We start from the raw sequence: 26,899 nt of genomic DNA on the forward strand, positions 1-26,899 counted from the left end.
TCAAATTTAGAGATGGGCGGTGGTTAATTCTTCTATTACTTAAATGTTATTTTATGCCATGTTCTTACATTAATCACAAAGCTTAACATGACAGTAGCCCGATGGTTATTTTATGGACTTGTATTCTCTCAGTCCTTGGGGACATTTCTGTAATAGAAGAAAACAATATGATCCCATATTAACTGCTGGCAGTGAAGTGAGATAACCTTTTTCTAACAGGCACAACATTTTAAAAAGCAGGAAAAAAAGTATCTATCAGTGTGATCTCTACAACTCACCTCTAATTCACTGCAAATAAAACAGAGTCTGGGGAAGCAGAAAAATATTACATTTTTAAAGGCCTTGAACTTCCCCAGTGAACAGGAGATAAGAACAAGAGAAAAACCTGTTTTAGCCTTGTGCACGTATCAGTAATACTTGTGGAGAAGGATAGCAATTCAGAGAGTTAGTACTTTCTTCTTGTCTGAATCATCTAGGTACCCTCCCCTCAGAAAGACATGTGTGCATTTGAGAATCGCTTTTCCCTAAGCATAAAATAACAATCGTGCACATCACAGGTTGTTCCACATTTCCTTCAGTTATTCTACATAGACAACATGCTCCAATTTGGAAGACATATTTTCATAAATTTCTTAGTGCCTGTATAATCATCTGTATTTATGTTCCCAATAAAGGAAGGAATTAAAAATAAAAGATGCTTTTAATGTTCCTAAGACTCACTCAATGTTTCAGGTTCAATTATGAAAATCAATGCATCTTCACAGTGGATGTTATGAAACATCAAATCTTATGTGAATTGATTTCACTGATTAAATGGGAAATGTCGCTGTAAATCACACTGATATATTAGGCATTAAAGTGGGAGTTGAAGAGGAGTGAGAGAAAAACGTGTCTCCTTGCTGTATCGTTCTTGAGTATCCTTCCTATTCTTACGATGAGCTGAGAAGAGATATTGAATTGTTAAGGATACTACACTTGATCTTAGCCAAAAAGCCAAGAGGCAATTCACCTGTTAGAATGGCTATTATCAACAAGACGACTTACAACAAGTGTTGGAGAGATTGTAGAGAAAAAGGAACCCTCATACACTGCTGGTGGAAATGTAAATTGGTACAGCCATTACGGTACGAAGGTTCCTTAAAAATAAGAATAGTTACCACATGCCCAAACAATCCCTCTTCTGGGTATCTACTCAGCCACAAGAACAGATGAAATACTGCCATTTTCAACAACATGGTTGGATAATAAGAATATCATGCTAAGTGAAATAAGTCAGTTGGAAAAAAATCAAGAACCATATGATTTTACTCATGTGGGATATAAAACTGAAAGCAAGAAACAAACAAGACAAATAAACAAACAAAAACTCAAAGACAAAGACTACAGTATTGTGATTACCAGAGGGAAAAGGGAGTGGGGAAGAGAAAAAAGGGTAAAGAGCAGGGGTCCTCAAACTACGGCCTGCGGGCTACATGCAAATACAAATATTGTATTTGTTCCCATTTTGTTTTTTTACTTCAAAATAAGATATGTGCAGTGTGCATAGGAATTTGTTCATAGTTTTTTTTTAAACTATAGTCTGGCCCTCCAACGGTCTGAGGGACAGTGAACTGGCCTCCTGTTTAAAAAGTTTGAGGACCCCTGGTAAAGAGGGTTAAATATATGGTGATGGAAGAAGACTAGACTTGGAGTGGTGAACACACAAGGAATATACAGATAACGTAGTATAAACTGTACACTTGAAACCTATATAATTTTATGAAACAATGTCACCCCAATAAATTCAATAAAATTTAGAAGAAAAAGTTACAGAAAATGGAGATCGGAGGCAAGAGAAAAGAACTATGAAATATATAATCAAAATGGCCCTAAAAGACTTTTTCTTGACGTTATGTTGATCAATAAGCACTCCCAATTCCATAAATGGGTAATTTAAGTTATATTCTGAAAAGGGCATCAGGTTTCAGAGAAAGACAAGAACAGCTTTAACCATAGTCAGAATGCTGGGGCATCCCTGAGCAAGTGGCTGCAATGCCATGTCTAGACACCATGCAGTGTCAACCAGCCCAGGGATCCTGGGCCTTAGCACAGCCCATCCTCAAATCCACAAGCCAAACCAACTTCAACTCAGCTTGGATACCCTCAGACCAGTGGATGTGAATCAGTGCACACCTAGAGGAATACATCTTGTCTGGGACTCTTAGAAAAATTCTGCGCAATTTCAAGAGCTTGTCTCCTTGGGAGTAATTCTACCGGTTTTAGACCATTTAAACTCAAACATCTGCATGACTTCAAATAGGACTTTGGGGCTCAGTGAGAGTCTAGGGAAAACAGTAGAGCATATGGAGAGGGTCAGGGCTGTGGGGCATACGTCCATGCCATTATTGATGGCTTATTGTATACCTAGAACTCTGGTATCAAACCTTAGTCCTGCCCCTAATTAACTGTCTTTTAAAAAAAAAAAATCTCACTGAGTCTCAGTTTATTCATCTATAAAATGGACCTAGGGTAGGAAATCATGTAATGGTATAATAATGATCACCAAAGATCCTCCTGATGATCAATATTTATAACCAGATCAAATTTGATCTTTTTTGGCTGAAGTCAGAATGAGCCCATAATGAAGTGACTCCAAGGAAGTAGAGAAATATGAAACCCACAGAGTTTGATTTAATAAAAAAAATTTAGCAAGATGAAGGCTGAAAAGATAGTGATACCATTTAAACAGATAAGTAAAAGATAATAAAAGTTTTAAAAATCAGGAATGACAGGGAAATCTAAATGAACTATAAATGAAAGCCTCTTATTTCATAATGACAAGTATAATTGTATTTTTATAGAGTACCATGTACATTGTAATACTTTTTCATTGGTATTACCTTTAATGCTTCTATAACCACTGCTGGGTAGCTCAGTCCAACCATGTTTGATGTACGTCTATACATTCTGGCAAAGTCAGAGAAGAAGAAAATGCAATATTACATCTTACAAGTATTGACAAATAATGAGAAGTCATGTCATCTGGCGACCCAAGGCACCTAACATTTCTTTTGTAATCTTTTTCATAGTCACTCAAGTGGCCTAAGTGTAAAATTCAAAAGAAATTAACATAATCCCAAAATATGAACTGTTGGAAACAAAAAAGAATGAACCTGTGTGGCTCAAGTTGGAAATTATATGATTAAAATTCTGCCAGAAGAGAATTCTAGTACAACATAGAGAGTATGCAATGTAGCACTTTAACCTGGACAACGAGCTCCTATGGGTAACCCATTTAGAAGAGCTGTTCATTAGAACTGCTAAAAACAAGCAGGAAAACGTCCAGGGTGAACTGTGAAATTCTAAAACCTTTAATTGTACAATAAGGGTTACAGGAAGAATAAACCCATTTTTATAATAAGGATTACAGGAAGAATAGATCGATTTCTGGAATCTATGCCCAGGGAAGGGAAACAATGTAATTTCAAAGAACAAAATGGCTAACAGAATTGGAAAGTTCCAAGGGGAGCTGGAGCCCTTTCAGTGAACTGCCCTCCTGGGTCAACAAGCTGTCCCTGACCTGTCCCAAATGCAGACATCCTCCACATGTGTCAAAGGATGTCCTTCTTTAAAAGCGGGAGACTGGACTCAACTCGGTTGACAAAAAGAATCTGAGCCAAAGGCCAAAGCTTGTCCTAATGGTGCTACGGAGAGGAAAGTCTCTCATTCAAGGCTATCTGTTTGCACCCAGGATTTTCAGTATTTATAAAGACACCAAAAGTACATCAAAGCAAATCTTCCATTTTTGGGGAACAGGTGTTCCTCATGCTGCTTTGGTGATTGAATGAATGACAGTTGCCTTTACCTCTCGACGAAGATCCCAGCCTGCACTGCATGCACGATGCTCTTGAACCGCGGCTTCTCATCGCTCCGCCTGAGCATCATCCCCATCTGCCGCGTGAAGGTGGAGGCCAGCCAGTCTCGGACCTCGGAAGGCACCGCATCTGACTGGATGTCACTGAGCTCGTCCTCCGTATCCAGGAGTCGCCTGAACACAAGAAACACAACCGGACACAGACAAAACCTGAAGGGAGAGCTCTCTGTTCTGAACAGCTGCTCCTCTTCCCCATCTGCAGACGCAGGTGCAAAGAAACCAAATTAAATCAGCCACAAAAAAATACAGCACCTTTTAGATAAGGTTTGTGAGAGCTCACCATTTGCCTTTCAGAAATGTCTTTTCTACAAGTTATGTTTCAGGATGGCTCTCTCTACCGGCCTGGACAAGGAAACTGAGTCAGAGAAAGTCACACAGAGTCCATCTCAGGCTCTGTGGGTCTCAGACCCACTGCACTCAGAGCACCCAGTATCCTGATTCCTAGGTTTGTGGAATTTCAATGGAATCTAAACCTTCCATTTAACAATGCACAGGGAGGTTTATTTCATAGATGGGCCTTGTGGTATTGTTGGTTTTTTTAAATTGACATTTAAAGACTTTGCCATAGACAACAATAATGGATCATAAACTTTCCAGTTGCTATGAGACTAGATCTTAATTGTTCCCATCACAAAAATATAATGATAATTATGTGACGTGATAGAGGTCTTAGCTAATGCTGCGGGTTAATCATACTGTGATATATAAATGTATCAAATCAACACATTGTACACTTTAAACTTACACAATGTTCTGTGCCAATTATATATCAATAAAAGTAAATTTTTAAAAAAGAAAAACTAATAGACTATAAAGTATTACTCAAACCCTAACAATGTCAACTGATATTCTCTGGTTTGATAGACCACCACAGAAACTTAGATGTTTAAATTCAAGCAAAATCCCCCAAATAAACAGTTCTGTATTTGAGCACAGACATTTAAGTCATCTGTCAGGTGGACTTAGCTGATATTTTAAACTTGTTCATAGGTCAGACCACTAGAACAAAATATAAATATACTAAGTTACATCAAATTTAGAATTGTATTGTATACTTATATTAAGCCCTACTAAAAAGGAGCAAAAACTGGTGTTAATAAAAAGATTTTTTATCTTTAAACACATCAGTTGGGGAAAGGGAATAAAGTGTGTATTATTTGGGGGGGAAACTATGATATCAAATTTCCTTAAATTAGGAACCAACCATGTTACAAAAACTAAGCCACAAATTCTTAGATGACTGGGAAATCATCTAAGAATCATCTCAGATTGGAATTTGGCATAGAAATGTAAGGACGCACAAATACTGACAAAGGAGCCTATCTGAATTTTTAAAAGAAGATTTCATATTCATCATTTCAACTTTTCTTTTCCAAAAGAAAAGCAATTTTATTGTTTTCAAATGCATTTAGTAATTGGAAGCACTTTAATGCTTTTGGATAATTCAAGTGCAGAGTCAGCTAAGAAAAATCAATGTCATACTTATTGAAAGAGAAACATGGGGTGCTTAAGAGAACAAATGTTTCTCCATCACCCCCAGACCCTCCACGTACAGACAGATACTGTGAGCTAGAGTAGGACCATAACATTTAGACTGAACCTAACAATATGCAATAATCATAGTAGAAGCCTACATTTAATAGAAAATCTTACCCGATTTTTGCAATGACTTTTCCCCTATTACATGGTCTCACTCCAGTGTCATAATGGCTGGATGAGATAAGTTCTATCAAACGCTCCTTTTGATAGATGAGGAGGTACAGAGAAAATGTGAGCTCAAATCTAACCCATTTGCTTGTGGAAACTAAAGCTCCAAGTCCGGTCATTTGAATGCTACCCTGTACATGCCATGGGGGACAATTCAGAAGGGCCATTTAATGGAAAAGTCACCATCAGTGTACTAACTTCTTGTCATTTTTAGCTTACCTGGTTTCATCGATGTATACAGACTCAAGCACTGTAGCTGCATATTCCAAATTCTTCTTAAGATCTACCACTGAAGCCTCCCCTCTCTCTAACTGTTTGACCAAAGACCGTAACCTAAGGGAGGAAAAGACATAATTCAATTAGAAAAAGGAAACAAAGAATGATCTTACAATTACAGTGACACATTTTAGAGTCATTCAATATTTTTATTTATTCCAATATATTGTAAAGGAAAATATTAATCTAATAATGGAGCTGGCCAGTATATCTCAAGGAGCAAGTTATAAAATAAATGCACAACATTTTCATGAAGCAAGAATAAAAATAAAATGTTCTCATCTACCAGGCACTGACCACCCCCAACACCTTCCCAACACTACCTTTTATGTTTAAGAGTTCCCTACATTATCAATGGTTTTGCAGCTTCTCTGATTTTAATTTTTGTCGCCCTAATCGGATGCAGTAAAGCATGGCCAGCAATATCATCATCAGGTTGAGATTCTGCTATGATGACAGTACTTTGATCACAGGGACCGTGGAGAATAGCAGCCTCTTGGCCCACGGGTCTTCCAAGACAGCCAAGCAGATCTAAATCGCCAGAATAATCTTAGAGGGCTACAAAGGTAGCCATGAAGGCAAAATAGCTCACTGGAAGGAAGGATGCCTCTAGGAGCAGATAAATACCCTAGTTAAAAAACAAACAGGAGGATGGGTGATCAACCTAGGAACTAAGGACAAGACCTTGCCCCCTGCTAGTCAAGACTTCCAGAGGGTATAAGAGAAATGATAGAGCATGCTCTCCTCAGAGAAGGACTTAGTATGTAGAGCCATAAAATGCCAACAGATGATCAAAGTCCAGGAATACTAAATACCTCAGAGATTAGGAGATAGGACAACACTTCAGACAAACAAACAGAAAAACACACACAAAAAACAAACAAACTTTGAGGACACTTCACAACATATTGGCTATGCAATTCCAGATAAGTTATTATTATATTTTTTAATTCTCATCCAAGGATATGTTTTGATTGATTTGACAGAGAGAGAAAGAGAAAGAGAGAGAGAGAGAGAGAGGTATTATTTGCCTCCCGTAAATACCCCAACTGGGGATCAAACCCACAACATAGGTATGTGCCCTGACTGGGAATCAAACCCGCAACCTTTGGTGTATGGGACAACTCTCTAACCAACTGAGCCAAGGCAGGCAAGTTATTTAATTTCTATGAGAGTCAGCTATAAAAATGGAGATCCAACCAACAAATCTCCTAGATTGCTATAAATGTTAAATCAAATTGATATTAATATAGTCACATCAACCAAGTGACCCACTGTCGGTTTTTCCCCATCTTTATTGAGATGTAATTTACATATCACATTGTGTAAGTTTAAGGTGTACAACATGATGATTTAATACATGTATAGATTGGAAAATGATTACCACAATATAGTTAGTTAACACATCCATCACCTCACACAGTTATAATTTTTTTGTGATGAGAATATTTAAGATTTACTGTCTTAGCAACTTTCACATATATAATACTCAAAACTAATACTTGCTAGCTAGTCATCATGCTGTCCATTAGATCCTCAGCACTTATTCGTCTCATAACTAGAACTGTGTGCTCTTTGACCAACATCACATCTACTGGTTGTTTTTCATAAAAGGCAATTGTTATCATTACCATCATTGCCATTATTTGGTGACCTCGATCATCATAGGCAACTAGATGAGAAATACTGTAGCAGGACACTGAAGATTACCATCAAGTCTCCATTTCCCAAGTCTGGGCCCACCTTCCTGACTTCAAAATCCTCTGACTTGTATTCACAAGAAAGAAGACTTAGACTTCTTGACAATATGTAAACTACTCCCCTGTAGGTCCACATGAAAATGATCAGCAATAAAAAAAGAAGGAAAAAGTCTGGATCAACCTCAAAATGTAAGCAAGGGGTCATCCACACAAAAGAAATTCCCGGGAATGTCAATGATGTAAAACACAGAGAAAGTTCACTTGAATCACCATCTGACTGTGAATCTCTAACATGCAAAGGGAAAGATGCAAAGCACATCCACAGAGGCCTCTGCCCCCTGGGAGGTGAGGTTGGCGGTGGCTCCATTAGCAGCCTTAGGAAGTGCTCTGGGTTTCAGAGGCAGCGTAGGACAGGTTGTTGGCACGGAAGAGCTTGGAGTCACTCACACACTGTAGACAGCCTGCCTGCCAAAGGATGGCAGGCTGCAGCGGCCAGCCCTGAGAGCTGCTCCAAAAAAGGAATGGAAGCTCTTTAGCAATAGCATTCCTGGCTACGTCTGCCTCTCATTTTCACTCTCACTTACAAGAGCCCAACTGCCCTCCAGGTTGTTTGGACTGGCAACTGGCAAAATAAAACGAGGGTAAATTTAAACTTTTCTATTTCTCCCTTCATTTGGGGCTTCAGGTTCCTGCCAGGAATGTCCATGAATCACTAATAGGACCCATCTCAATTCTCAAAACCTAAGAGCAAAGGACAAAGCATTAAAAAATGAAAATGGAAGGCTAATAGAAGTAAGAACCAGTTGGTCCTATCTGCTGGCAATAGGGCTTCCATAATAGCAAATATAAGCAGCTTTAATCAAGAAAGTTTTCCTAGACTGAAGAAACACCTTGATAAACAGATGAAAAGAGATCAAATACAACCAGGAAAAAGATAAATGAAAACATCTAACGTATGCAGTTCTAATTTTTTAATTCAAAGAATAAAGAAAAGAACTTGAAAATCTTCGAGAAAATAAAATACATTATTTAAAAGTAATGAAAATTCAAGCTGGCCACAGACTCCTATCCTGCCAAATATCAGAAAGCAATTTAACAACAATAGCAAGTTTTGAAAATAGTATGGTATAATTCAGGATATCTATATCTATATTTCATAGAATTGCCATGTCTATGTGAACCCATCAAGTGTATTCTCAGGTGTGGACAAAACTCAAGCTTTCATCATTAAAATGCTTTACAGAAAACAAAGACGTTAAGGCATTCTCTATGCCAGAGGTCTATCCTCTTTCAAAGGGGATAGATTCATGGCTCTCCAATTAAATGGATTGTGGACTCACAACATAGATTTAACCTAACCACCCTTTACAAAATAGACAGTTTAGCCCTGGCTAGTTATGCTCAGTGGATGGAGTGTTGGCCTGAGGACTAAAGGGTCCCGGGTTTGATTCCGGTCAAGGGCATGTACCTTGGTTGTGGGCACATCCCCAGTAGGGAGTGTGCAGGAGGCAGCTGATCAATGTTTCTCTCTCATCGATGTTTATAACTCTCTATCCCTCTCCCTTCCTCTCTGTAAAAAACCAATAAAATATATTTTTTAAAAAATAGTTTAAAAGATTAAAAAGAAGTGGCACATGGCATATAATGCTAATTATACAAGGACAAGCTCACATGAAAATGACTGACACTTCTTTTCCTAAGACAAGTTCCTATTCCTACTATATATGCTATGTCACTCTTTTTATTATGAGTTGAAACCATTAAAAATATTTACTGTTTGTAAACACCACATATTTGAGACAGCAGGAACCAAAGAATCCTCCGTCAAATTCTCACTTCACTTGTATTTCATAAAAGTGCTTTGAACTTAGATTGCTACCACCTGAGTAGAGGGGATAGCCAAAGGGAAGCCCTGTGGAACCAGAGTCGATTCCCAGGGCCAGGGCATGACCCCAGGCTAACACACCTGCCACATGCTGGGCACCTAGACATGCCCAGGAGTACTCAGGTACACACACACACACACACACACACACACACACACACACACACACACAGGAATGAGAGGGTCAGGCACAAGTGTCATTCATTTCTGAAGGAGCCGCTTCAAATCCTGACCCTTTACTCTATTTCAGCGGTTCTCAACCTGTGGGTCGCGACCCCTTTGGCAGTCGAACGGCCCTTTCACAGGGGTCACCTAAGACCATCCTGCATATCAGATATTTACATTACGATTCATAACAGTAGCAACATTACAGTTATGAAGTAGCAATGAAAATAATTTTATGGTTAGGTCACAACATGAGGAACTGTATTTAAAGGGCCAGAAGGTTGAGAACCACTGCTCTATTTGATAGGACAAAGGATGCTATGTAAAAACAAATCACAGTCAAACACTGTACAATTAAAATGATCATGAGCCTTAGCCAGTTTGGCTCAGTGGATAGAGTGTTGGCCTACGGACTGAAGAGTCCCGGATTGTGTCTGGTCAGGGGCACATGCCTGGGTTGCAGGCTTGATCCCCAATAGGGGGTGTGCAGGAGGCAGCCAATCCATGATTCTCTCTCATCACTGACGTTTCTCTCTCTCTCTCCCTCTCCTTCCTCTCTGAAATCAATAAAAATATATTAAAAATAAAATAAATAAAATGATCATGAACATTAACAACCCCCACTCCTGGGAAAACACAACATTGGGGACATCATCAAGTCATGAAGAGCCTCATATCTCTTGTGATCCGGCTGCCAGAACCCTAGGAAAAGCGTCACTGTGAACCCCTCAACATTTCAGATCAGCAGCCCTGAAATCGTCTGCCCCAGAGAGTCCCCCACTTTGTGCCACAGTGAGCAGAAATCAGCTGTGGGGGGTTCCCCTGATGTGGTCACCAGTAGAGCCACACCTTGGGCTCAGCCACATGTATGTATCCAATGTGCAGCTCTGACCCGACAGGAAGCTGGAAGCACTTCGCCAGTGGCTTCAACTATCCCAGAGAAGAAATGACACAGAATAAAGTACCTTTGGATGCGTAAGTGGTACCAAAAATTCAAGTCTACTCCCATCCTTCTAGCTTATGAGATGAGCAGGAGATTCTACCAACACCCTGGCAGGCAGTGAAGGGAGTCTTGGACAACACCCAGACAACATTCACCTCTCTCTAGTCAAGGACAACTAAACAGGAAAAAAAAAATCTGTGAAAAGATTCGGCAATACAGATTCAGAGAACAGACCACTCAAAAGGCAGACAAAGACACATTTTTGAAAAGGAAATTCACCAAAAGAAACAAAAATAAATTTTAGGGAGCATCTGTCTGCTTTGTGTTCAATTAAATTCAAGAAAGCAGATCTGGGAAACAAAGGCGAAAGCTGAAATCATAATGTAATAAAAAGTGAACATATTGAGAAAGACGAAATGAAAAAGAAAAAAATTATGGCAATACAAAAACTATATAAACTTTTTTTAAAAAGTAAATGGTGCCTGGCCCATGTGGCTCAGTTGGCTGAGCACTGTCCCATGCACCAAGAGGTTACTGGTCTGATTCCCTGTCAGGGCTCATGCCTGGGTTTGGGGCTTGATCCCCAGTGAGGGGATAGGGTGCAGGAGGCAGCCGATCACTGATTCCCTCTCATCATTGATGTTCCTATCTCTAGCTCCCTTGCCCTTCCTCTCTCTGAAATTAATAAAAACATATTTCCAAAGTATTTTTTGAAAAAGCCAATGTCCCCAAGGACAGGTGCCATGGTAAGCTGGAGTCCATGCATCTAGTTTTTTAATACCACTCACAAAGATTTTTGGTCTGCACACCTAAAGGGGAAAGTGAGAAAGGGAGGGGAGAGAAAAGAAGAGACACAACAATAACAGTAAAGTTTCTCTGCTGAGTGAATGCTCAGAGTTTCCAGCACTCCATCCACTGCTGTCACCGAGGCTGCCAAGTGATAGTTTCAGTAGAGACGTGCAACACCATTTTAGGAATAGCTTATGCTTTCCAGCCTTGGCAGGATGCCTTCCTGTTCATCTAATGTGTCACTTCATTGTGGAGGAGCCATCGCACCTTCACATGAGTCTTCCATTTCCCCAAATAACCTCTGTGCCTTCCATGTGCTTCTTTGCTCCAAGGCAGACAATGAAAGGTTGCATCACTTCAGTTCTCTGAGCCCTAAGTCTAGCACAAGTCCTGCGGCTCCCTCGATGCCATGCCAGTGTTTGGGACGCATAAAAGTGTTGGAAGAGAGGAACAAAATGAGAAAAGGCCTCAACTCTGTATTTTGAAATTTGAAAGGCTGTTGGAGTAGAAGAACATCTTCCCTGCCACCATCCCACAAAGATCATTTCTAGGACCAATGGAGTTGGCTTGATTAGGAAGCAACTTTTGGACTCAACTTCACAACTTCGAAAACCCTACAATGGACTAAGCGCTGTTCCTATCCAAACGAGGTCTCGATAACCCTGCAACACTATGCCTTGAGAACATATATATTTGCCGAGTTTTAGACACCACGAGAATGAAATCATCAGAGAAGCACAAGCAAAAATAAACTGGGACAAAAAACCAGGAAGCATACTTTCTGCATCTGTCGCTTCTGCCCAAGGTTGTTCCCTCTGAGGATGGATGAGCCGCTCGTCAAATGGCCGTGTGGCGAAGGACGGCTATTGTCTCCCACAGGCTTTTGTTCGGTTTGAAAGAATGTGAGAGGGAACTGGGTCCTTCACAGCACTTCCCTCACATCCCAATGAATCACGCGTCCTAAAAACTCATTTGAATAAAAAATCACCGTTGCAGTTCCTCATATCTGTGGATTTGTAAGCCGAAGGCATCTCCGTGTACTTTTCACACACCTGTTTCCTCCATGTCACTCCCATCCCCTGCCGCTTACCTAAATGCCATAGAAAGCAAATTAAAACAACTCCCCCAACTGCAGTGCCCAAAGGGACATTCAGGCTTGTGCTTTAATGTCACCCGTGACACCATCTGAGTGTTTTTCTGGTGATTTGTCGGTTTCTATAATCAAGATGGCTGCACTTGAGACCCTCATTCAACATTTACCGGTGCTTTCTGTGTACAGGCACTGTGGCAGGCTCTTGAAATACAAAGGGGGAAATTGCAGTGTCTTCCCTCCAGGAGGAAAGACAGACAGCCAATCCACACCTGCCGTGCAGCACAGCAAGCGTGATGGCAGAGGTGGGACAAGGGTGCTCAGGAAGCACAGAGGAGAGGAATCTCCAAGCAGCAAGGCCCTTTCTAGAGAAGGTGACATCAGAGCTGTCTTGAGGCCAGATAGGCATCAGCCAGGAAAGCAGGATGGGAGGGAGAAATGGTGAACTGCGCACTGAGAAAGCAGCCTGAAGACTGTGATCCATCCAGAAAACTCCATGGATGGCTGGAACTCGGGGCTATGTGAAGAGATACAACTTCAGAAGACGGCAGGAGCCACACCCTGGTGGGCTTGGCATGCCAAGCTAAAGAAATGTAATTTCTTCTGAAGTAAGGGGGAGGCCCTGGAAAGTTATTAAATGGGGTAAGGGGGTGGCATACTAAGATTTGCATTTTAGAAACACCAACCTAGCAGCAGAGTAGAGGAATGCAGGCACTTAGTGAGGGGGACATTCTATATGTTTTGTTACAAATAGGTTTGTCTGATACCTGAACAGTGCAGCACAAATAGTAAGTCTCATGTGTTAATAGGCTGTTGCATGAATTTGGTGGTAGTATGGATTATTGCTTTCAGTAATTTCTGGGAAAGGACTTGTTTTGGGCACGTGGTTTCCTGATTTAGTAGTGGCCTTTAAACTGAAACAGGAACACCAACAAAAATAATGATTAGCAAGAAGAGCCTAGTTATACAACTTGTACCTTTTGTTAATGCCATAAATAAAAGGAAAATGTGCTTCTATGATACCCAAGTACACAAGCTTAAGGCAGCTGTACAAATAAATTTAAATAAATTATTGGGCAGTAATTAATTTTTCACTTAAAAATGAATAAGCTTATTAAAGATTTTAAACAAAATCATTAACAAAATTGGTGCAATTGAACATGTTCTGAACACTTCACCCAGTTGCAGAGGATAACATTCTCTTCAAGTGTACCAGTGACAGCGAAATTGGCCACATGCTGGGTCATAGTGAGAAGCCTCAACAAATTCCAAATAGTTGGAATCATACAGATAATGTTCTCTGACAACAGTGAAACTCAACTTGAAATTAATAAAAATGACTAAAAATATTCTAAATGTTTGGAAATTTAGAAATATACTTCTAAATAATGTTGGGTCAAAATTAAATTAGAAAATAATTTTAAATGTTAATGAAAATATGCTACATCAAAACTTGTGGCATGCAGGTAAAGCAGTGCGTAGAGGGAAATGTATAGCCTTAAATAAATATACAGGAGGCATTGACTTACGAGTGTCCCGACTAACGAGTTTTTTGAGATACGAGCCGTCTCTCGGCCGATTTTTTGCTTTGAGTTGTGAGCTAAAATTCGGGTTACGAGCCAGCTTCAGATACCCCACCACTAGTTGGCGCAGCGAATGTCACAGTGAATGCCACAACCTCAGCCCAGCATCACGTGTCTCACTCGTTCACTTTATGATTTGACATACGAGTAATTTGAGTTACAAGCTCCGTCACGGAACTAATTAAACTCGTAAGTCAAGGCCCCACTGTATTAGAAAAGGAGAACATCTGAAAATATGTTATTTCATTAACTATCTCAAGAAATTTAAAAAGAACATGTTAATCTAAAGAAAGTAAAAGACAGCAAAAAAAATAAACACAAAAACAAAACTTAACTAAGTAGAAAACAAACTTATAACAGAAATAATCAATAAAGCCTAAATCTGGGTCTTTGAAAAGCTTAATAGAATATGTCCCCCCCCAAAAAAGAGAGAGAATACTACTACACATCCAACAGACATTCAAAAAAGTAATAAAAGAATATCATAAATAATTTTCTGCAGATATAGCCCTTCCCTCACTAGATCCAGCTGGTATATGTAAGGAGGAGCATAAATACTTTAATATTAATACATGAGCAACATAAGAAGGCAAAAACATCTGCCACAAGGAAAAATTAAACAGCAAATAAACACTGCTTTTTAATTATTCCCTTTTACCTGTGATTGTTCCATTCCATTAGCGTGGACCTGTTCAAGGGTATCACTACATGCTCTCTTGGTTGCTGTGGATTTTCTGGTAAATAGTTGCATTCCTTTTGTTTTCATGAGCAAGCCTGCATATTCAGTCTTCTCCTAGCTTCTCTTCTACACGGTAAATCTCCTTTCAGGGTGCGTGTTTGTGGGTGTGAGCGTGAGTGAGTGTGTGCATGCATGCCTACTCATGGACTGTGAACACTAACCAGAAACTACTGTTTTGTGCCAAAAAAAAAAAAAGCTTTCTATTTGTATGGTATTCTAAGAGTCATTATGACCCAGGGTTAGAGTTTCCATTCACTGTGAGTTTATAATACTGATTTTATTCCTGTGGTGATCTTGTAGTACTATAACACAGTGATTTAGAAAGGTGTCTCTTCTGCACCCCCAATCATTCTTGATCTTATTAAAAAAAACGTTTCTTAACAGCCAGTTTATCCCTTACTTGTTTTTACCACCACTCAACTCACACATTTTACAAAAGGAAATGGTGTCCTCCAAAAAGTGCAAGATTGATCATTATTCTAGGAAAACACCATCTCTCTCAACTATGACTCTAGGTGGGCAGAGCTTATTGGGAAAGCATGCTAATGGAAGAACCCACTTTATTGGCCATCATTCTTCAGGAAAAAGAAAATAAAAACAATGGAAAAGAAAACCCAGAGCATCATCAGAGCATCATTCAGAATCTACCACAGGCCATGCTGGGGCTGTGAGGTGCAGGGGAAGCGGGGGATGTGGGACGGGGGTGGGGAGAGGGTAGAGTTGAAATCCTGCCAGGCTGCCAAAAAGGTAAGTTCCAGAAGCCAGTTTTCATTTGCAGCTATTCATGTGGAAAGAATCACCATCACTTTTCTCTGCAGATAAACATGTCACTTCAAAAACATCTGTTTCAATACAGCAAAGAAATGAGAACCAAAAACATCTTTGAATGGGAGTAATGAGAAAAGGAAGATGAGCAGAAATGAGAAGAAAGTTTGCAGGGAGATTGAAACCACTCACAGACACATCTTAAGGGCCCACCCAGCCCCATGGCCCCCTCAATTTTCTTCCCTGAATTAATCAGAAGTGGATGGCATTGGGAGGATTATCCAGATGCTACAGCTCACACACCCAGCAAAAGCACAGGAATTCTACCATACTAGAAACATAGTATGTCTTAGCAAGGTAAATCCAAGATTACCTTTTTCCTGCACTTTTTCTTTTATAATAACAGAGATAAAATTAACTCATAGATAAAAAAAAAAAAACCTGCATAGAATGGCTAACAAGGTGCTGAATAGCACAGCGCCCTTCCTAAAGATCGATTCCAGAAGAATTATAAAATAAAACAACAAAACTCAAAGAAAACGGAAACTCTTAGAGCGACTTGCTTTGAATGTGTGAGGACAGTGCCATGCATGTCCTTGGTCTAGGACAGACCCAGGAGGAAATGGTAGGACAGGGCGTGTTACAGTCCACTATTGTTCCCCTCCCTCGGCCACCTCCAGAGGCACAGTGGCTGCTCCCTGCCTCTGGTCACTCACAGCTCTGAGAGCCCAGAGATCCAAGAGAGTTAATTCAGGGTGATTTGTCCCACCCTGTGGCTCCACTAAGTTCAACATAGGCTTCCAAGACAGCCCCAGAAGGAAAAAGATGTGGAAGGGCCTGTGTGGGAGGTTTTCACCTGGCTGCACCTGGAATGCATCACCTCTGTCGCACTGTCCGGAACCTAGTCACAGGACTACCTGTCCAAAAGAGAAACTGGATGTGCAGTCCCATGTATCCCTGGAGGATGAGGAAGGGGGGTTGCTGAAGAGCCAGCCAATCTTGCCACAGCTACAAAACTGAACCATGTCATCTATACTTTTTTCTTTTAAGTCTTTTGTTTCTACCCAGTTGAGAGCATCCAATGAATATTGCATATGAAAGTGGCTTGCTAACTTTATAATCCTATTAAGTGAGAGACATGATTATCCTGATTATGACATAACCTCTCAAACCTTGAAATAAAAATGAGAAAGTTCTCAAGGGAATTATCTTGAGTGAATAAAACCAATCCCAAGAGGTTACATACTATACTATCCCACTTGTGCAACATTTTTGAAATGAGAGAACTATGAAATAAAGGACAGACTCGTGGCTGCCAGGGGTTAGACGGAGAGGAGAGTGGGACAAAGACAGGTGTGAAAAAGTGACCCACGAGGATGACAGCATTCTGTACCTTGGCAGTGGTAACAAATGCACAAACCTACATACATGGTCAAATTGCACAGAGCTAAACATATGCACACATACATGCACAATAAAACTGGGAACATCTGAAGAAGATAGATGGATTATGTTAATGTCTACATCCTGGCTGTACTATTGTTTTGCAAGATATTTGCATTGGGGAAAACTGACTAAAGGATTACTAATGGGAATCTCTTTGTATTATTTCTTACAACAATGTGAACCTACAATTATCTCAAAATAAAAAGTTTAATTAAAAAGAAAAGGACACAGCCCTTCAGCTCAGTGGAATATTGATGAGAACAGGCTGCTCTTAAGTCGTCCTTACCTGGCTGGTTGTGTAAGGGCCTCTCTGTTCATGGGGCTACTTAGCATTTATCTCCCAGGTCCTTCTGCTCGGCAGGAGGGAAGAAGAGAGAAAGGTTCACCGGTGGGCTGTTAACTGTATCTGATGGCTTTGGAGATGATCCAACAAGGCTTACAACCAGTGATGTCGGGGACTTGGTGAGAACCAGAGAAAGACTCAAGGTTACTCCATGCTGGAGGTTGTCAGCATCAACGGAAGAAACTGAGATGCCAGCAAGTGGTCGTCACACTAACAAGATGAGGGAAGAAGAACCTGGTGACTTTACTAAAGGGCCACCGATTCCACCTCTACTGGCCACGGCCCCTTGGGACCTTTGAGGTCTGAGGCTCTTTCCCTCCTGCATATTCACCGCCCCTTTTCAGTTCATCCTCTGAAGTCCGTTTCATTTCGAGGGTAATTTCAGGATGGCAGGCTGGCAACGACGTGTTTATAAGGAAGGAAATTCAAAGCAAGGCATGAGGCTGATGGAGGGGGTAAGTAAGTAGGGGTGTGAAAGAACCTGTCCTGGTGATTCCTTGTACTGTATGGTGCTTTCCAATCAAACAGGAAAACAATTTACATATTATTAACATTTGAAGTTTGTTTTCAACATAATTACCATTCAATTTCCTTCCCACCACAAATTGTTTTGTAATAGCTTTGGGATGGGGGGGGGGGTGGCGGGGAGGGTGTGGACCTGTAGTACGTCATCATTCACTGTCTGTCTACTCGAGCTCATTCTAATAACTGAAGGTGTCAAAAGCCAAAGCTTTTCCCTTTTTGCCACATATTAATAGAACAAGACGAGTTGAAAGATTTTTTTTTTTTATTCAAGTGTTACCATCTCATTCACCAGCACTGCCTCCCTCTCTTGGTGGGTGAGGACTGGGACTTGTCTCACTGTTCCTTCTATTAAAATAAGCTGCCCCCGCCCTCTGTGGTTAGAAACACAAGCTGGATATAGCTCAAGTAGCTAAACAAGGTAAAAGTGAATACAGGAACACAACTATTTAGGAACAGAACTTGTCCCCTGTTAGCTATTCTCCATCAGAATTTACAAGGAGAGTTGACTTACAAAGGCATTAGCACTAATCCTGCCGAATACTGATGGATCAATATGAATAAAGCACTCCACTGCCCCCAGTTGATTAGTCCTCATGGTTGACGATGGTAATGTTTGTGGTTTAAAATTGTTATCTGGTGCTGTGGAGTTTTCCCCTCGTGAGCAGTATAAGCCTCCACTATTTTAAGACTTACTCATTTAGCATTTTTCAAACCACCTAAATATCAGTACATCCGCTGAAAGATTGTTTTTTTAATGGCACTTCAACCTACGTGGTGTCGTAATGTGTTCTATTATTGCATGTAAAGAGAAGAAGTTTTTTCAGAAGAGATTTGTTGAGCTTCAGTTTCTAGCTCGGGGACTGGAAAGAGGAAGAAACAATTCTGTTCAATGATTGTCTATTAAAGGGCAAAGAGACGTCAAGGGAATCACGAAATGTTCAGCACTTGCTGTTGACTCTGGAATGGCCATGAGATTCGTGAAACTTGAGGAGGTGTGGTGTGTTCACATCTGTGCTATCGAGGGTTTGAGAGAGGGAGTTTTCCGTTCTCCCTATCAGACCACAAACAACGGAGGCTCAGCGATGTCCCTCACCTGGCATCGCAACAGAGGGGACACCTGCTCTGTCCACAGCCTGGCACAGCCACAGGCCACGCGGAGCAGGTGTGACCCCTGGTCGGGGGTCTCCCCATAGAGGAGATGTAGCTGAGCTTGCCCAGCGTTGCCGTGGAGTAAGAACCACATGAGCACCTTCACTAGCCCCGGGACTGGCCTTACAACGTACAGTCAGAATGCGGCTCAGTGAGCAGCCCGAGCCACTGTGTGTGCGGTGGCTCTGGGCTGTTGACCACGGCTTGCAGTGGCCGAGGTGCGGATTTCTGCCTTCCCCCAGGACTAGAATGCTCTACTGCCTGGAGTTTGGGGAGCCATGGGGCGCTGCCACCAGCCCTGCTCCCCTGGGCTGTAGGTACCTTCGAGGCAAGGGATCCGGAAAACCTGAGATGAAATGATGACTGTAAATTTTTTTATTTTTTTGGTTAATCCTCACGCAAGGATATTTTTCCATTGATTTTTAGGGAGAGTAGAAGATGGGGAAAGACATAGAGAAACATTGATGTGAGAGAAACACATGGATTGGTTGCCTCCTGCACATGCCCGGACCAGGGCCCGGGCCGGGGAGGAGCCTGCATCCAACGTATGTGCCCTTGACCAGAATCAAACCCAGGACCCTTTGGTCCGCAGGCTGACACTCTATCCACTGAGCCAAACCAGCTAGAGCTACGACGACTGTAAATTTAAAACAAGATAGTTTTATGCACTGAAAGTGTTCTATTGTGTATTGAGATATAAATAACCGGTTTGGCTCAGTGGATAGAGCGTCGGCCTGCGGACTGAAGGGTCACAGGTTCGATTCCAGTCAAGGGCATGTACCTTGGTTGTGGGCACATCCCCAGTGGGGGGTGTGCAGGAAGCAGTTGATCTATGTTTCTCTCTAATTGATGTTTCTCACTCTCTATTCCACTCCTTTCCTCTCTGTAAAAAATCAATAAAATATGTTTTTTAAAAAAGATATAAAGGTAAAGAGCAAAACACATGGAAGATCTTACATTTGTGGAAATACTAAACCAACACGCGACCTAAACCCAGCTTCCTATCTCATCAACATTTCCTCTACTCTGGCCTTCTCTCTTTTCTAATTTCTGATCTCACAAGTTCAATGGGAGGTGATCTCAGATACACGGATGTGTTTCATTTTTACCTCTGCAATGATGAAAGAATCTATTTTTTAAATTCTTTCCCTTTGTCTCTAAATATGATTTTTCTCTAATATTTTTCTTTCTCTCTCTGAACACTCTCTGATGACCAGTTAACAGAGCTGACCAGGAAAAATAGGTATATCCTTATTATTGCCAGTTCTCAAAGGCACTGTCCCGTGTTTGAAGTATTGGCCCTAATGAAGCACCGGGCTCCGTGACCTATTAATTCTCCCACATTCACATGTTTAGAAGAATTTACAAGAGTTTCTGGGAAAGACTACGAATAACCCGACATGCAATAATTTTTTTCTTCTTTCCATCCCACTAGTCGGAAAACCAATAATAAGTCGTTTACCCACCATAGAACATCAACTAAAATGCTGGTGTGGGATTTCTCTCAAGTTTTATCAAACACGTTTCCTAACATTCCTCTATGTAACAGAGGATTTGTTTTTACTATCGCACATGTTTACATGTGAGATGAAAATAGTATCTTTTAAAAATATCAGCAAATGGAATAAACATTTCACAGACAAACACACTTGTATTGGCATTTCCCTTTGTAGGCCTCCACTAGAGTTTCTGAAATTTTAAAAACCTTTGCTTTATTTGTATTCCAAAAAGAATACTTGGTCATTGTACAACATTTATGAAATATCTATTAAAATAAGAGAAGCCCTGGCCGGTGTTGCTCAGTGGTTGGAGCATCAGCCCATGCACGGAAGGGTCACGGGTTCAATTCCTGGTCAGGGGCTCATACCTGGGCCGTGGTTTGATCCCATGAGTGGGAGGCAACCAATCAATGTGTCTCTCTCACATCAATGTTTCTCTCTGCTTCTCTCTTCCCCCTCCATTCTCTCTAAAAAATAATGGGGGAAAAAATAACCTCAAGTGAGGATTAACAAAAAAATAAAATAAAAATAATTATGATAAAAATTATGACCCATAAATAGATTTGTTTAAATTATTTGTAACCTTCCCTACACAAATTATTTATACTAAAAAAATTTTTATACTAAAAAAAATTATCCATATCTTCCAATGTTATTTAATTTTTTCCAACATAATTTTAATTATAGCATAGCTTTCAACTAAATATATATTATAAATTATTCAATCAGTCCATTAGTGTAGGATACTCAGGTTTTTTTCTAATTTTTGCTGTTACGAACTGTATTTAAAAAGTTTCTCATAACTATATTTTTGTGCACTGTTTTTTCTTAGTAGGACAAAATTTAGAAGGCCAGTATCAGGATCAAAGAAATATTTCTTAACTTTTTGACACGTATTGCTAAATTCTCCACTAAAAACTTGATAGCAATTTCTTCTTTTTTGCCAGCAGAGCATGATCATGCCCACTGCTCCAGTTTGTCACAAAAACCTGTGAAAACTGTTTTAAGGCAATGGAAATGGATTTGCATAGATATGTATTTTGTCTTCTTTTTCTATGCTTCAGGTTTCCAATCAGAATTTTAAAAGTAGTGCAATAAACAGCTTGAGATGATCATCTTTAACAGGAATGGCTCCCTCCATCTCAACTACATTTTAACTGAAGGAAGTTATTTATGTTTCTAATATACAACAGTAAGAAGTCATCTTCAACCCTCCCTGCTTCTCTACCTGGCAAGTCGTGGCTACCATTCATTCAGTGTCGCCTGCGGCCAGACTGCCCTTAGCACAGCACTGCTGCCCATTCTGGGCCTTCTCTAGAGCACAGGTGTCCCGTGTACAACAGTCAGCCTGGACCGCAGATAATAGTGCATCAAAAAATGCCAGCTGCCCTAGCCGGTTTGGCTCAGTGGATAGAGCGTCGGCCTGGGGACTGAAGGATCCCAGGTCAATTCCGGTCAAAGGCACATGCCCAGGTTGCGGGCTCAATCCCCAGTAAGGGGGTGTGCAGGAGGCAGCCAATTGATGATTCACTCTCATCATTAATGTTTTTCTCTCTCTCTCCCTTCCTCTCTCAAATCAATAAAAAAAATATATATTTTTAAATGCCAGCTAATAGTGTAAGGCCCGGAAGATCCTTCCATGTCCAATATTAACAGAGGTGTTTTTAAAAAATCACAGATTTTATGTCATGTATGAAAAAGGTGTTGGGACCAAGCGGAGGTAAAGAAACAGTAAAAGAAGAAGGTAAGGTGGGGGTTGGGGGAGGACAGAGGCAGGGAAGAAAGGAGTGATGAAAATCATATGTAAACCTTTGGAATGAGCATGCCTGTATTTCCCTCAATAAGTGGAAGGAAGCAGATCAATCTATTACCTATTTCACTTTGCCCAAAGGCTTCCTAGATTAAGGTGACTCTGGAATGTGTTCCCTATCACTTCTCATCCTCAGACGGGGGCTGTCGAGGGGGGCGGTTTTGTTCCCCATGGGAAATTCAGCAATGTCTGAAGACATTCTGGTTTTAGCAGGGAGGTGTTACTGGAATCTAGTATATTAGAGGCCAGGGAGGCAGCTAAACATCCAATAATGCATTGGACAGTCCCACACAACGAAGGATCACTGGCTTACAATGTCAGTAATGCCAAGAAACCTTGTTGCAAGGAACCTGAAGCTTTAGGAACTAATAATTCTTAGGAAACCCTAATGAAATTGTGTGAGGATTGTTTTTAGTTCAAATTATTTAAAATATATTTAGAAGTCAAATGGATTAAAATAGATCTCAATGGGAGACTCAAACACTTCACTATATGGGCAACTACTCTGAATTTGCTCTTAGAACATGAAATTTGTAAGCAAAATAATTTATGGTGGAAAAAATCTACTAGTATATGCGATTGAAGAAATTTCTCTTACATGTAGGGTCCTAAGACAATTGTTAATGTTGCAGATTCTTCAAATTCTCCTGAGTGGAATTATCACAACACTCAAGTGTGTTGTTTTTTTTAAAAAAAAAATCTAAATCCAGTGTGTCCAGACATATAAATATGAAGCAAGCAGGTTTTCTGTATACTTATTCTCCTACTGGTCACTGCTAAGTACTGCTTCAACTCACTACTGACATGGCAAAAACTGGTACAGTATTTTTTTCCAACATTCACTGACTTTCCATCACTCCTCTGAGAAAGAACCAACTCAATAAAGACCTCATTAAAACTCTCATCTCAATCGAAGTGAGTAAAATTAATACGTTAGCAGTAAATTATGCATCCTCGATGGTTCATGCCCGTAACTAATTAACTTTAAATGGCTTATGGAAATCGTTTGGATGCTTTGTCAGTTACCCATATTGGTTGATGAGATGATTTTATCATCATAAACTAGGAACACCTTAAACAGTAGTTGAATGTAGTCCCAATTATCATTCAATTGAAAATTTGGTAAAAACTATGCTAAGACTTTTTTATTTAATTATTTTACATACTGGATGAACATACTTACTGTAGGCTAGATACCATTTAGACACTGTGTAACAACAGAGGAGTCACTGGTCTCATATGGCTCACAACCTAATAGTACAGCTCACTACAGATATCAAATGATTGCTTCCATTGAATTTAATAAACATTTAAAGACTACCCATGTGCTGTACATTATTCTAGACCCAAAGAAACAAAAGCAAATAGATCACAAATTGACAATATTCTACTTCGTTTCAGACATACAAATAAGAGAGAACATCTCTGTTCTTACAGATCAGCTATGTATTATCACAATAATATATTACATAGTCAGATATCAACAGACCTGAACTCTGTTATCTTGAATTCCCGGGGGAAAAAATGGATTAAGTTAAAATGTTATACCATCTATTTTAGAAAAATTTTAGAGAGAAAATTATCTATTTGAAAATATTAGGCTTCTTCTTGCAAAATCATGCTATGAAAATATTTGTAATAAATTCCTTCTACACTTTAGAGCCAGAACACAATTTGCCACTTCAGCTGGACTATGGGAACTATATAACTTAATATTTACAAATTGTTGTCTCTTTTTAAAGTCATTGTGGTTGAAATTTCCTGTATAGTACTACGAGAGGCCCAGTGCACAGATTCGTGCACCGGTGGGGTCCCTTGGCGTGACCTAAAGGGATCAGCCGAAACCGACAGTCCAACACAGCCTGCCACTCCTGCCTGCCGCTCCTGCTCATCCCAGCCCTGCTGCTCCTGCCACTCCGTAGGCTCACTGCCGCTCCACTGCAGTCTCCATGCTGCAGCGGCCAGCCATGAGCCCTGCACCAGCTAGTCAGCTAAGCAGCGTTTCTACTGTGGGAGCACACTGACCATCAGAGGGCAGCTCCTGCATTGAGCATCTGCCCCCTGGTGGTCAGTGTGCACCATAGCGAGTGGTCAACTGGTCGAACGGCTTTTATATATATAGATGATCACAGAGACATTAAGTAAATATATTGGATGAATAATAAATGCCAAGGCAAATTTTTCACTCTAAGTACATTTTTTAGTGCACAAATTGAGTACAAAATGGGTCACAATCAATTCTTCCAAAATCTTCATATTTTTGAAGTTATTATCTAACCACAACCTTCTCCTCTTCATGTGAAATATTCCTGTCATTTTTTCCTAAACGCCCACGTTTAACACGTTTAATCATCTCACGCATTTTCACACAACTCTTCCAGTATCTCCGGGCTCTTTTTAAAGTGTTAGTATCATGAGATTCTAATTAGTGCTTATCTCTCAAAAGTCAACTTCCTTATTAATAATTCCCAAGAGCATGTTAACTTTTTGTATTACAGCAGAAGCTGATACACAGAGGACAGGCAGTCTGTGAATCCCACCTTCGCCTTGGCTTTAAGTTAGCTACACAATGAACTCTGTTGCCTTTGAGTTGATCCTCAGATAGGAAGATGTGTAGATCAGAAATCCCCATGCTGCTGCCCAGTGTACTGTGGAGTCAACAGCATTTGTTGCTGCCAAGTCCATGGCAAGTGTCATAGGGTCGATAGAGAGAAAAGATGCAAGAGGCTTCCCACTGCATAAGGGAGACATTCATTCATGAAGCAATGACTGAACAAGAGATGGGCTAGCCCAGCAGGCCAGCATGTGGAGTACAGAGCTCTGTTCCAAAGCCTGGCTTCTTCACTTACTAGTTGCAAGACCTTGAACAAGTTTTTCAAACTTCCAATATTTCCATTTTATCTTTGGTTTAAAAAGGGGGAGGAGATAAGAGTATCTACTTCATAGGTTTGGTGATGATTATGTAAAATAATGTATGTAGGGAGGTTAACACAATGCTTTTAAATCCTAGTAGCTGGTGTGTGTGTGTGTATGTGTGTGTGTGTACTTTGTGCCAGGTACTCTACTGGGTATATAAATAACTATAATGCAAGGCAGAATTCTTTTAAAATAATTAAACTGAAGATCAAGACTAGACTTTGATAATGTGTCAACTACCTCCTGGTGTGTGTGTGTGTGTGTGTGTGTGTGTGTGTGTGTGTGTGTGTTCAAAACTAACCACAGAGGGTGGGAAGTTCTGAGCCCTATAGGTAGAAGCAAGATAAATATCTGTGTGCAAAGAAGCAAAGAGCAAGAAAGTGGTATCCTTGTCATATTTTATGGGAATGCTCATATTTGCATTCTTGGGCACGATTCCTTCCCCAAACATGCAGACCTCCACAGCTAGGGTCAGCTGTGACTCTATAACTCACTCTATATAGAGACTATCACTGAGAAAACTCAGCAAGCATAAAAAGTACTTAATAAATAAGAACCTATAAAACTTTATGGGAAGCAGGTGTTTGAGTCCCATTTTATAGAACACAAGCCTAACAAGAAGGCTTATATGAATGAGGTTGTTCTGCTTGTGAACAATGATGGAAATGCAATCACATGCCCCACAAGCTAGACTAAGATAAGTCTCCTATTGTTAGGATACTGCCATTCACATGTCTATTTACAATTTTATATTCTTCCCTTTTGTTTTATTCTTCATTGAAAGTTAATGTATTGCAACTCATTGAACAGGCAATTTATTTTAGGGTGAAAAGTAATCTAATAAAAAACAAAAACTGTAAATGTACAAAAATAACCCAAAGCTATAAGCAGATTTATTATGCATAGCTGGAACATATATCTCTTATATGAAGGCATTTATAAAGCGAGTTAACTTCTCTATGCACATGTTCTTTGGAAATATACTTGACAGAGTCATTTACTTTCAATGTCAGAAATCACCTGGGGACAGGTGAAAATTACTCCTACAAGTCAAGAAGTATTTATATGTAGCCAAATAGCCAGAGCAAAATAAAACTTATGGGAGAAATAGATGAGTGCACTGAAAATGAAGGAAGCAAAGAAGAGAGAAAGATATAAAATACTAATTTAAAGACAAAGTTAAAAAGAGACCCAGGAACTACACAATGACTTAATTATGGGACACCCATAATCTTGACTTCATTTGACAACTCTCAGTAGGTAAATCTCCAGGAAAGTGATAGTCAATCATTTAGTAATATTGCCCTGCAACCTAGAAATTTTCTTAGGATCTTTAAATTTACTTCTTGAGCTCATGAACCTGATTTTCCATGAAAAGATTGAATGTAGTTTTCTTTCTTTAATTTGCTTCTTGATGGAACAATTCCTCTTTTATTGTGTCATTCATTTCAATGCCAAGTTCTGATGGTGGTGCTAAGGTTCACTATCTGTGTGGGCAGTAAAGAGCCAGAACACCCTCCACAATAAGAGTCTGTGGATGTTCTCCTTCCAGCGTGCTTCCACCCTGCTCTGGACATCTACCATCAATGGGTACATCATGGCGTGTTGTCATGGCCAGGTGGCATGCCTCTGTCAGTACCTGTGCCATGCACGGCA

The 26,899-nt window shown here is 40.2% G+C and overlaps 1 protein-coding gene across 6 annotated transcripts in view; it reads right to left on the minus strand.

Moving 5' to 3' along the window:
- Window positions 1-26,899, minus strand: part of PDE1C (phosphodiesterase 1C) — a 298,902-nt gene that overhangs the window by 81,491 nt on the left and 190,512 nt on the right. For all 6 annotated transcript variants that reach the window (XM_059712696.1, XM_059712698.1, XM_059712699.1 and 3 more), the window contains 3 exons: window positions 5,840-5,953; window positions 3,845-4,027; window positions 2,880-2,946 (listed from right to left, as the gene is read on the minus strand). In XM_059712696.1, coding sequence (XP_059568679.1) covers window positions 2,880-2,946; window positions 3,845-4,027; window positions 5,840-5,953 — 364 coding nt within the window. The remainder of the gene's footprint in view (window positions 1-2,879; window positions 2,947-3,844; window positions 4,028-5,839; window positions 5,954-26,899) is intronic.

The sequence above is a fragment of the Myotis daubentonii genome, chromosome 10, assembly GCF_963259705.1.
Source record: "Myotis daubentonii chromosome 10, mMyoDau2.1, whole genome shotgun sequence".
Classification (NCBI taxonomy): Eukaryota; Metazoa; Chordata; class Mammalia; order Chiroptera; family Vespertilionidae; genus Myotis; species Myotis daubentonii.